The sequence below is a fragment of the Molothrus aeneus genome, chromosome 5 (assembly GCF_037042795.1).
Source record: "Molothrus aeneus isolate 106 chromosome 5, BPBGC_Maene_1.0, whole genome shotgun sequence".
In the NCBI taxonomy this organism is placed as follows: domain Eukaryota; kingdom Metazoa; phylum Chordata; class Aves; order Passeriformes; family Icteridae; genus Molothrus; species Molothrus aeneus.
The window spans coordinates 45,036,053-45,048,990 of NC_089650.1; the positions used below are offsets into that span (position 1 = coordinate 45,036,053).

Here is a 12,938-nt window from a genome sequence, read left to right on the forward strand (position 1 = left end):
ATGGATACCAAAATTAAACAAGGAGCATATATTTTCAGGCAATTAAAAGAAATATTGATCATGATACAGAACAAAAACCCTTCCAAAATATTTTACTTCAAGAAAACTATAATTCCCAATTGTTGTTGTACTGGCATTTTTTTTTCTTTTTTTCAGTTGTCGACATATGGGTGAGAAATAACTGCAAGATAGCACAGTTGTGAGTGAGAAGCATGAGAAAACAAATTCTGTTTCTATGTATAGCAATGACTTTTTATCAACAATTTGGCTGTGCATTCAGTATTATGGGCTCAATATGCAAATGCATTTGGCTGTTAATACACATTCACAGCTTACATGTTAGTGATTCCAAAGGAACTGTTACAATATATGCTCTGAATATGTATGAGGAATAATATACAATTTGGAAGTAAGAGCATTCTATATTATGAAAATATAAAATAGAATGCACAGTATTTTTAATACTCATTCATAGTGTAGTCTCTTGCAGCTCAAAAGGAGCATCTATACTCAGTATTATCAGCTCATATTAAAGATGTACAGAATTAACTAAATTTTTATAGATCTCAGGATGTGTTACCATGACCTCACACAGAAATATAACATATAGTCTTCTGTTCTGCTGCATTATTTATTCTATTTGTAAAACATTCTTGGTTTAGTATTTTCAGATTTAAAATCTTTGGGAACGGATTGATTAGATACTCTTCACATAGAAATATTTTTGATTTTGTGGAATTCTAGATAAGGTATTTTTACAAACATCATTTGATATTGGTGATTAGTTTGATACTGCTGAGAAAAGGTAATGTAAATTTCATGAATACTCACAATTGTAAGGAATGTGCATGAAATACTAATGTAGAATAATGCCAGATCCAGATATTTCTCAGGGTGCAAAAGCATAAGGAGCCTTGTTAACTGGAAAAGCATCAGAAATATTTGGTTCAATTTTTTTTTTGCTGTTGTTGTATACTATAAATACAGCCTCTAGCATTATGAGGACTAAATATTGCAGGAAAATTCATTAAGTGATTATAAATTCACTAAGTCTCTATATAACTCATGTTACAATATTCTGTGTTAAGCTAGCTACACTTTTTAATCAATATTATCTTAAAATTCCTACCCAGTTAACTCAAAAGATGCTGTTGTCCATCACTTGCCTTTGCTGAGATGATCTTTAATGTCACTACAAGTTCCAAATAATCTTCAATGCCTTAAAAATTAGTACAGAGTTTGAAAAATTAGTTTTTGCTCAATTTTATTTCTTCTGATGTCCTAAATAAGTTTTTTATTAATGAAGGTGCAATATTAACTGCTAAGAGAAAAGCTGAATAACTGAAGGAATATATGCAAATTAATTAACTGTTGCAATCCAGCACAGGTGTAATTGTATACTGAACACTTCTTGACTTATTTGTAGGAATGTAATGAATTACTAGTTGACATTTTGTTGTGATGAACCGTCATTTTCCATGCCTCAATATATGATCTGTTATTTTTCATGAGATCTATTACCTGCCTGAGTGAGCTGCTTGCTTGAGCTTGCTAAGGAACAGCTGAAACTACCCTCAGCCAGGCCATGTGATGTTCTTTGCCCTAAGCAGGACAAAGCTTGAGCTGAATTCATCTTCATGCAACTCCTTGAACTTCATTAGAGTTACATCAGAAAAAAATTAATCTCGGTGAATCTTCTTTGCTTGACTTAATAATTTATCAATTTTAATGAAATCTTTACCACCTGTGTTAGACAATATTTTACAGAAACTATTTCTTATACTACTATATTTCTTCTACTTAGTCTAAACAGAAAAACAAAATGGAGAAAAATACCTTGAGCTGGCAGAAATCATTAAGCCTCATATTCCCTTTCTCCCCATTGTAGAGTCCATCCCATGGCAGAGAACATCAAACCTGGATAAGGATTCTTTATCTTGCTCCCAGCTACAGCATTACTGGAACAAGATGCTCCTCTAAAAGATAATGCATATCTTTATTTCCGGTCTGGTTACAGAAGGAGTTAAATCTGCATGTCTCTAGTTTCATTTTAGACATTTGACTGTTTATTTGTTTCTGTTAGTGCTCTTTGGAGGTGGATTTCCTTGGCCTAAAAGGGGGCAGTTGCCCTGCTAGGACCAGCTGGTGTGTAAGGCACCATCAATCCCACAGCACGTCATGCTTTATGAAGTACAAATCCTCATCTACAACACAGCTGCAACCAGCTTTGCCCTGGCACCTGACAATTTACATGGCTTTTTAAAGGATGCTTTGCAGAAGGGTAATACAAAAGCTAGGTCACGAACTCCAGGAACCAAAAGTACTCCAAACCAAGCACAATAGTGATCTTCAAATTCTCTTTTACTGTCCTTTTATGCATATATTGTGGGTATTTCTGCTTTTAATCTATATTTTAAAAATTATTTTTAAAAAATTTATAAGCTTCAATTGTAATTATGTTATTTTACAATATAATTTGGTTTTAATTCCAAGTTTTTTATTTAGCCCTTGTAAGTATAACTGTCTTTCTATTTCAGCACTGCTACACTATAAAATATTTAGGACAGAGATCCTGCCATGGTCCTAATACTGAAAAAACTGGTGAAGTTTAGAATAATACACATATGTTAAAATTACATATTACAATGTTGAAAATCATGTTCTCAGGCATAGTAGAAGAATAACTTGAACTCACAAGTACTGAGGTACAAGCAATCAATCACAAAAAGATTCAATAATATTATTGTCCATTATTCAGAACTATTTAAGGGTGTTAAAGGGAAGCAAAATGTCTTCAGTTCCTCCTGACAGAAGGAAATGAGCATCAGTTGACGAACAGCCTTGGGGAAGGAAAGGGTAGTGTTAGGATGGAGGGAAAATTTGAGTACCCAGACCTTCATTGATCCCTAAGTAATAGTTATTGACCACATTTTTTATTTGAAGAGTTATGCACAATTTTCCTACAGCATTTCTGAGATGGGCATCTCTGCTATCCGCTACTTCCTCCAACACAAACGATTTAAAATCCAAAAACCCACAAACACTAAAAGTTTGCCTTGGAAATTCAAGCTCAAAATATAGCTCGAATTTTTAATAATGTGAGTAAATAACCTCTGCAGCTGGTAATTTTGGAATGTTGTGGGCTTACTTTAAATTAAACAACTTGCATCTTTCTGAAACACTTTATTCTGTTCAGGGACGAGTTATTTTGACTGCAGGTAATATCTTTTGTATGGCTTGTGTTGGAGCTCAGTCTAGGAACAGTTGATAAACAATTTTGTCCTGAAGACATGGGATTATATTGTACATTTAGTGCACTTTTAACAGAAGTGTGTTTTAAAGAATCTTTTTAATAGCGAAAGAAACTTGGAGGGCGTTTTCCGTGGTGATGGTAGTGTGTGGGGTTTTTTTGCCAGGTGTGTTTTTGTGGGGGTTTTTTGGGTTTTCTGGTGTTTGTTTGTTTGTTTGTTTGTTTGTTTGTTTTGGTCAGGGTGGTTTTTTTGGTTGTTTATTTTTTCTTTCATGAAATGTTAGCTTGCCTACAAACTATTTATTTTCTATTTACAAGGCTTTTGAATTTCTCTTTACATCAATCCCAAGATTTGCCATCAATTGCCTACAAGACCTGAATTTTATGGTTTAGTAATGGAAGACTATATCAGAATACATATCTGCAACAGCCAGTAACTTGGTTGCTATAGTAAGATACAGTATACCTCAGATTTGTAGCCTACTTGAAAGGCGGCTGGTGTTAGTATCTGCACTGCCCACTTCCTGAGAATTGTCAATAATATTTTAGAATGATATGTATTTTACAGGAAAGTAATCCAACAAATATTTGAGATTTGCTGTGCATTTGTTAGAAGTATGCTGTACAGGAAGTGCGGATGCCAATGAGCTTTGCCTATCTGCGGTATCTCATTAACAGGAACCACATCTGGACCCATCTTTTTACAATCACAGCCTTTGGTATGCAATGTGCTGCCTATTGCACAATATTTTTAATGTACATTTTCAGTGAATTGTGCTTTTTGTGTATTGAATTATCTTACCTTTTCTTAATCGGATTTTGTTTAGGACTGCCTCCGACTGCATCTGCTGTACTGTCTGCTGAAGATCCTGTAAATTCACTTAGTTAGAGCTTTAAACTCTACAACTGAACCTTGTCAGGGTGACCTCGTCCCATTACCTTTTTAAAGAAGATAAACCGAACATCATGGGAGTTTACCATATGGGTTTCACAGATAAGGTTAAAAAAACCCACCGAAATACCAACCCTGGGTGGTATCAGCTCTCCATAGGCATTTATTATCCAATGAAATATTTTGGAAGCAGGGTGTGGTTGGCTAAATTATTGCTCCTCCTACAGCTCTCCTCTATGTTTCCAGTTTCAGAGGGAAAAACACAAGCTTGTATGTTGAGAGTGAGTCATAACCTTTCTTCTGCTACTGACTCACTTGGGAGTTTGAGGTAAGTCATTCTACCTTATGTTTTGATCACTCTGCCCCCGGGACAGCAAGGAGGGGACTATGGAAAGTTATGCAATGTTTGCATAGATGAAAAGTGTAGATATAGAGACCAACATTATTATTACACAGTAAAATAATAGCTTCGTTGGCCCCAAATGGATTTTTTTCACACAGCTTCTTTCCTACATAAAACATCTTTCCCCCCCCCACCCCATTCTCCATATAAATGTTTAAAGAAAAACTATGCTGCACTAAAAAACACCTTAGGTTACTGAAATACTAAAAAATTATGGTATTTTTTGGAGGAAAGCATGTGCACCTTTCATCACACTTCTCTTCTGCACCAACAATGACAAAAATAAAGCTGTAGAGTGGTGCAAAATTACTGATGACTTCTGAATTAAGAGTTAGCTCTGAAGGGTGTGGAGTTCACATAGAACTGGCTCCTAGTCAGGTATTTACACTTCATCCTGGTTGTTTTGCAAGCATGTCAGGGAAAAGCTAAACTTTAAGAAGTTAACGTTTAATAACTGAGCATATTGCTTAGCATGTGTGATATCAAAATAAATATCTATCAGCTATAGTCTCTCATGTTAGGATGCTGACAGTCTAAAACTTGTATATTTTATATTCCTACTCTTGTTTCTCAAAAAATATATTTAGATATCTCACTGTCATGAGACATACCAGTAAACCTAGCATATTTACTAAACCATAACAAAATAATCTGCTTGTAAATTTTAAGGAAAATACATTTTAAACCTGGACACACTTGATTGAAAAAGGTGACATACTGTGTTCCCATAAGCAAGGCAAAGCATGTAGCTTATGGACACCAGCACACGTGTGAGCAATAATCGCAGTACCCTAGGTTGTGGGCAAGAACAGAGCATAACACTGATGACCACATCACACTGTGCCATGGGAAAAAAAGTGTTATTTCCTATATGGAGAAAGTCTAGGTAACACTACTTGGCAGATGGTAGCAGAGGAAGTACTTTGCACTTTAGGGCTCTACTTTTGAAAACTGCTTGTTCTATTCTTCGTGTTCTTTCAGTATTTCTGTGTGCCCGCTGTGAAGTCCTTCCAATGAATATACGTGCACGACACCAGTCAGGGACAGGGGCAGAAGGGGTGGTACGCGCAGCAGGGCCCGCCGGAGGCTGCGGGTGCCTGCGGTGCCCCACGTGCCGCTCCGCGCTCCGAGGCGCAACCGGTGGCGGGCGATCCGTGGCACCGCGGCCAGCCCGGGAGCCAGCGCTGCGCCCCGCGCCGCTGCCAGCGCTGAGCTGCACACCCTGCCCGGCCTGGACAGCCTCCCTTTCACATTCTCCTGGGGCTTTTTTTTTTTTTTTTTTTTTTTTTTTTGTTGTTGTTGTTTTTTTTTCCCTTCTTGCCTACTTCTGTCTGACGGGTTACGGTCTCCTGGGGGAATTTCCATGGCTGGAGGCCCGGCCGGGGCCAGCGCGGCGCCCCGCGGCCGGCCGGCCCCGCTCAGCCCAGCCCAGCCCAGCCCCCGGGCCCGTCGCTGGCGGGCGGCAGGAGCTGCACAACCGCCGCCCGAGCCGCAGCCGCCGCCAGCCGGAGCGGGCTGTTTCATTGTCCGGAAATGATGGAGAAGGAGTGACTGTGGCGGCGGTGGGACAGCGGGTGTGAGTGCCAGGCTGTGCGCGCCACTGCCGGGGGAAGGCCCGCGGCCGCGGGGCGGGCGGCGCGGAGGAGGCGGCTGCCGGGCCGGGCCGGGCGGCGGCGGGGCGGGAGCGGCGCGGAGCTCCCGCGGCCGGGGCGCGGCGCAGGGCCGGGCGGAGCGGAGCGGAGGAAATGCGGAGGTAGGCGCGGCGCGCTGCCGGCCGGCTCCGCCGCGGCCGACGGGCCCCCCCGGCCACCCTCACGGCCGCTCCCGCCCTCGGCCCCGCGGGTGCTCGCTGCAGGGGGCGGGGGGCGCGCCCGCTGCCGCGCCGGAAAGTTGCCGCCGCTTCCCTACTGTCCCTCTTCGGTCCCTCGCCCCGAACCGTGAGTTTTCTGCGTAAAATACATTAACGAGTCCTTTCATTTGCTTGTTCCTTCAGGGTCGCGTGTTAGTTTTGTTGGAGAGGGGTGCAGGCTCTCTGTTACTTGGCGAGAGAGCTGGCAGATGTCCCAAGTGAGAGAACCTCTTCCTCCGGGGCCTGGAGGGCCAGAGCAAGCTCCGACTGAAAACAGCTCTTTGATCTCTCTCCCTCGAGGTAAGTTGCTTTAAAGTTTCTCTGTAATTTTTGCGCGTTATATTTGAATGATACATTTACTGATTTGACTAGTGGGTTTTAACCCCTCTTTTTTTGCCCCTCCCCTCTGTAGTGTATCTCTGTAGTACTTTCGCTTCACCATTTTAGTGTTTTAACCCAAAATTCCCATAAAAAATTAACAAACAACAACAACAAAAAAAAAAAGTAAGGAAAAATTTTGCTGCTCTCAACCCTGATTTTCAGTACTTGAAAAACTGCAGTCATTCAGAGGCAGATTTTGCTCCTTAAAAATCGCTTTTGTTTTTCTCAGCTTTGTGTTCGTGTTTAGAAATTCTTTCCTGTAAAGCTGTCCTTCCAGGTCTTGAAGTAAATTATGGAAGTTTGATCCAATAGTGAGAGCCTTGTTCAGGTTGGAAGTCACTTTGCTGTTTTTTTCTTAGATTACTCTGTGATGCTGCAGCTAAAATCAGTCTCTGAGAATATAACTTGTTTCATATCAGCTGTTCAAAAGGTTATTTAAAAAGTATGTTCATCTTAAAGATAAATTATTTATGTCTTATTTGCTTTTGAACAAAATACACTGATACTCTGATCACCTTCATGTAGAGACGTTTGACAAAGTATATTTTAGGTTATCCTCAAAATTGGGAAGTATGCTTGCCTGTCAAGTCCTGGTCTGTGAAGATGAGACTTTTCTTTATTTATTTACAGCTATGATTTTCCAGAATTCTGACAGGAGTTTAAAAAGTCTCTGAAAACGGACAAATAATCTTGTTCAAGAACTGTAACTTTATTCATAACTGGTTAACTGGAGCAGAGCCTGGTAATACAGTTGTGCAACTGTGGATTAAAAGTGCAGTCTTGTTTATGTAACTAAGAAAATCAATAGCTATGTGTAATCAGAGCTGAAGACTTGTTTCAGAAACCAGAAAGTATCTGTAGCTAAGTAAAAAATGTTTTGGCAAGGGGGCATAGCAAGCTGGCTTATACTTATCTTATTGTTGGATGGGTTTTGGGTTTTTTTTTGTTCTAGAGAATGACTCATAACTTCTAAACAGTAAAAAATAATAATAAAAGAGATTAAATGCAGAAGATCAAGCATGCAGAACTGAACTGCTAGAATCACATTTTTGCCAGAACCATCAGTACCTGTGATATATGTTTAATTTCAGTGTGTTGTTTTTATTTGCCATGTGGTCAACTGACCACACTGGTTAAATTCTGCATGTAGGCCATACATCAAAGTTACTGAAGTGGTAAGTCAGTGAACTAACTAGCATGGAAGTGGTCTCATTCTCACAGTACCACTTCAAACACAGTGTTTACTATGAAGTGCAAGTCCTATGTATGATTGTAAATACATATTTTTTTTTTTTAATGAAAAGTAAGGAAACAAATACAGATCTGTCCCTGATAAGTAATGTGCAGAAAATCTAAATGACACAATTAAACCTCCCAGCTTTCTGAGGGATCAGTAAGGCACAAATAAGCATTATGATTATGGTTTGTTCACTGACCACACCTATCAAGGCACGTGCTCAATTTTAAAGCTTATGTAGAGTTCACATAAAGACAAAACAGAATTCAGCATTCAAATACATTGATTTTATTCTAATGAATTTATATTTAAGGATAATATCGATTTTTAATGTGGATATTTGTTGTTTTTTTCTAGTCTAAGTTTGTTGGGGAAGTGGGGGTGGAAAGAGGAAAAGGTGAGTTCATAACATTTCCAGTCTATATTCCAGCATTTCTGTTGTCAGCTTTGTGGTGTGTGGTTACAGGGTAAGGTAATTCAGATATTCCAGGGCTGAAAAACTAAGATTGTATGTCTGGGACTTTCAACAGCCCCTATCCTTCTATTCTGCCACCAGGACATCCAAAATTACACTGACTTCTCTAGAATTTGGTGATAATTTTAAAAGCTTTGATTGAAATTCATATTATTGACCTATAAATGACTTCATATATTTACAGTGAGATATCTGAAATCTGGGTTGACCTAGAATTAAAGAGTCCTTAATCAGGAGAAGATGGCTTATCTTGTATGTATAATAAAGTATTAAGTGCATTCTAACGAGAAGGAATTTGTCATTTGTAACAGCATACTTTAATGTGCTTTGTATATGTTTAACTGATAGAGATACCTTGTCCTAGGAGCAAACTTTTCCTCTTCTGTAGTTCTGCAAGGTATCATCAAGAAATCCAGATACACAGTGTTCCTTTTGCTTGCTATCATATACATTCAGATGCTGAAGAAAGGAAAAGAAACTTCAGTTGAATTTTGAATATTCTAAAATAGCTATCCCACAATGTAATTAAGGATCAGGCAAACTTAATAAAGCTTAGGCAGTATGCAGGAATATTCATCAGTTGTGGACATGGTGAAAACTGGGTTGAGGTAGAATTTGGCCTACAGATGTGGTATGCTCTGGCTGTCACAACTTAAAAGAATTTTTCTGTGTTACTTTAACCAATATGCTCTCTCAACATATCCCCTGTCACTGTTCTTCCTTATTAGTTCATTTTTGAATAAATGCATAAATGTTAGTGAGAATCTGGATGCCACCCATCCACAATTAGTGGGCTGTGAGAGAGAGCAAATGAAATCATGGCATCTTCTTTTGTAGCAATGTCAAAATTCAACTTCAGTCCTTGAACCATTATCTATGTCAGTGTGGTCTGCTGCTCTAAGAGACACACTGCAGGGTGGAAGGTTTAATGTAATTTCTGCAAATATGTTAATTTCTGCCACATCCTTCCAAAAGCGTAGCTCTGCTTGTGCACCCTTGTTGAAGATCCTAGTGATGCCTTCTTTCTTCCCTTAGCTCATGGATCTTGGAACCAAATTATGATTACATCTACTTGTGTGATGTAGTCACTGAATAGGTCTCTGCTCAGACCACTTCAATTTGATTGTGATCAGGTATTTCTCAACTCATAGGTACCAAAATAATGTCCCTGAGGAAAGAATGTTGTAATTCATGACCCTTGGACTCTATGCTTTAAGGAAAATGTTTCATATATTCAAAGTTATGGTGTGATTATTGCCTGGATTATGGATATGCTTTTTTTTTTTTTAAATCCTCTACATTTGAATAAACCATGGAATACAAGAGAGAAATTCAGGGCTGTCATCTATAAATTATTTGGAATGCTTTTATCTTTGCTTTTTGGTAACTAACTGTAAGCTAGAATAATGAAGGAATAATATTTAGCTTTCTCAATTAAGAAAGAAAATAAAAACAATAATTATAATAATTAGCAACTTATTGCAAAATTGAAACTGATTTCACTGTAATAAATCTTTAGATGATGGAAATTCACTAGAACATTTTATTTTGATGGGGTGGGGAGGATGGAGAAATATACCAGAAATATCAAGGATCAGATTCTATAAGTGACTGTTCTCTCTGGTGCACATCATCTCACTGTTGCTGGATGGAGATGCAGCTCTGATTTGGTATCTCAAGAAACCATATGCAGCAACTAATACTTCCATTCAGAATATGTACAAAGTACTCCTCTTCAGAAATGTGATTCTAATTTTCATGTTTTCAGTGCTTAACTGTTTTCATGATGAGGAACACGAAAGGAATCTGATGGCTAGATGAGATTGGGTGACAAAAGACTTAATGCAGGGTGTGTTTGGACGTTCTTGAGGCAACAGTGATTGCTATCACAACAATTATTCCACTTTACCAGTGTTGTGAGTAATATATTTTTATTTTAACGGTTAACCAGTGTACTCAGATTGCTCAAACTTACCAACTATTTCCTCTATAATTTTATTCCCTCTTGCTATCTGACAAGAGCTGAGAGAATTTGTATTCGTTTCATTGCTATGTGCCAGTACTGAGGCATTTATTTAATATTACTGACTAAAATATCTAAAACTTTGGTAAATAGATGTCTGACTCTAGTTTGTCATGAAAGCATATGTCTGCTTTCAGTTTCACGTGCATAACGTTCCAGTCAAGTGATTCATGCCCTCATGGGTGTGATAGACTTGTATTTCATAGAGTTGACTGTAAAGATCTTGTATCAAGTTTGAAATATTTTTGTTCCATCTTACATCACAGGTTTATTTTATATCACAGTAATTCTCCTTAAATTCAGCTCTGGGCTCTCAGAAGTTAGATTTCTCTTTGCTTTAAACACTTCTTATCTTTTCTTTTTTTTTTTTTTTCCCTAGTAAGTAACATTCAGCAATGAGTGTGTTATCCTACTTTTTTTATTTGGATCAGCCATGCAGTTTTGGAGTAAATCTGTTCGCCTCTACTTTGATTTGCATTGTGGAGTGATCCTAGGGAGTGACCTGGATGGGATTCCTTTTGCTCAAAATAATGTGAAAGCTGCAGGAATGTGCCTAATACACTCCAGCCACTAGTAAGCCTTGAATCTTTAAGATTATATCTGAGAACTAGTTCAAAGTAGAAAGCCCCTGGAACATGTATTGCATGGAATATTCTTAAAGTTAACTCTTTCACTGTACAGGCCCAGTTTTATTGGCCATTGCTAGTACAGCTATAGCTGCCAAGTATTGCTTAGCACTTCCATGAAACTGGTTTTGTATACATGTGAAACTTCTTTGGATGAATGACACGCATGCATAAATGACTGTATAATTAGTATGATTATTTGTGAAAAGGCTTCACTTATGTATTTGACCTTTTTAAGACTTAAAATAATGCAGAATACCTATTTGCATGTTGCTGTCCATTTTTAATTTATCATGACTCAAATTTGTTCATGGCTATCAAAACTTCTAGTGCTTTCATAGTTATTCCATAGCTTGCACCTGGAAAATCCTGTGTAAGAGTTTTCCAAAAAATTGCTCAGTTAAATTGCTCTAATTTTTGAGAAAGTGTTTTTTTTCTGTGACACTTCTGGAGCCATTGAAAGTTACAAGAAGATGCTTAAGTGAAAGCCACTGAAATTAAATTAATGCAAATAAGTTTTTTCTTTTTAAGTTTTAAAACAAACATCTAATTGGAAGCTTCTAACTCCATAAGTCATGGATTATCATTATTAGTTAGATGTCATTAATGAAATGAGATTGTTTCAGGTAAATGCTGGAATAGGTATTCTGTTACACAAACTGTTGAATTTATTTGTTATATAAGATGCCTAGAAGTTTTAGGCATTTCATGAAGTAGATGTTAGGCGTCACTGTTAATGATTACACTGTGAAATGTGGTTTTATCAGGGTTTCTTTGTGCTATTGTTGTGAACAGTGGAACTTTCAGTAGGAAGTAGCATCCTTAGTGGTTCCTTGCCAGCAAGGTTATTAATGAACAAAGGAAGTGTTAAAAATGCAGTGTTTGCCACATGCTCTTCAATCCCTCCCAACAATTGTATACAGAGAACTGATTGTTACATTTCCTTTTGGGAACATTCTTTGACTTTTTTTATTCTTCATAGATCTACTTATGTGTTTGTGTTTATGTTTTGTGGCAATTGATTTTCTTTTGTAATTGCTCTTTCCTTTGAAGGACAAAATTTCATTTGGGATGATTTGAACCTAGCACATTTATTTTTAAATCTGCATCTCCTTGTTGTAGGAAACACTCAGGCCTTCTGATGGTTCATCCCAACAACTAGGTCAGCTTTAGGTGCCTAAGTAACTTTGCTTCCAAATCTTTCCTTTGCCCCTACGCAACAAAACTGTTGGACCACCATTTGTGATTGCATTTTTGGAGATCAGTGATCACTGTGCCAGTCCATTTTGCTTATTTCTCTCTCCTTGATGAGAATGATGCACTCAGGTTTCCAGAAACTTCTCCCAACAGTTGTTTTTTTTCTTTACATGCTATTTGGAGCAGTCTGCCACATTGATGGTGAGCAGAAAATGAATGTGTCATAGTGGCAAAGGCTTTGGTTGTTGCAGCAGTATTCATTAAATTCATTTTATATACAAGCTCCTAAATTTTAAAGACAAACTCTAAACCTGTTTCTCAAGTCCAGTTTGTCATTTTGCTAGTCATGCACTCTAATGATTCACATTCTTGGAAGAGATGGCTGAGTCAGTATATGAGGTTATGTGTCCTCTAATGAACAGAAATCAGCTGACAGTTGAACTCTGAGGACGTGCACTTAATGGGGGCACTTGTTTCCATTTTTGTTTTGTGTATGTTATATGCTTCATGATGCATGATAGCACATGTATGAAATCACAGAGACCCATTTCTGAACAAGAAGGTGTGGTGTGGCTCTTGGGGGCAGCAGGTATGTGAATGTATGA

The 12,938-nt window shown here is 38.2% G+C and overlaps 1 protein-coding gene across 2 annotated transcripts in view; it reads left to right on the plus strand.

The window, feature by feature from the left end:
• Positions 1-6,005: 6,005 nt before the first annotated feature.
• The window catches only part of MDFIC (MyoD family inhibitor domain containing), a 50,403-nt gene continuing 43,470 nt past the window's right edge, over positions 6,006-12,938 (plus strand). The window contains exons 1-2 of one of the 2 annotated variants that reach the window (XM_066550532.1): positions 6,006-6,121; positions 6,539-6,694. In XM_066550532.1, coding sequence (XP_066406629.1) covers positions 6,604-6,694 — 91 coding nt within the window. In that variant the 5' untranslated portion in view covers positions 6,006-6,121; positions 6,539-6,603. Of the gene's footprint in view, positions 6,122-6,235; positions 6,299-6,538; positions 6,695-12,938 lie in introns of those variants that run through there. The other variant, XM_066550533.1, reaches the window with a different exon arrangement.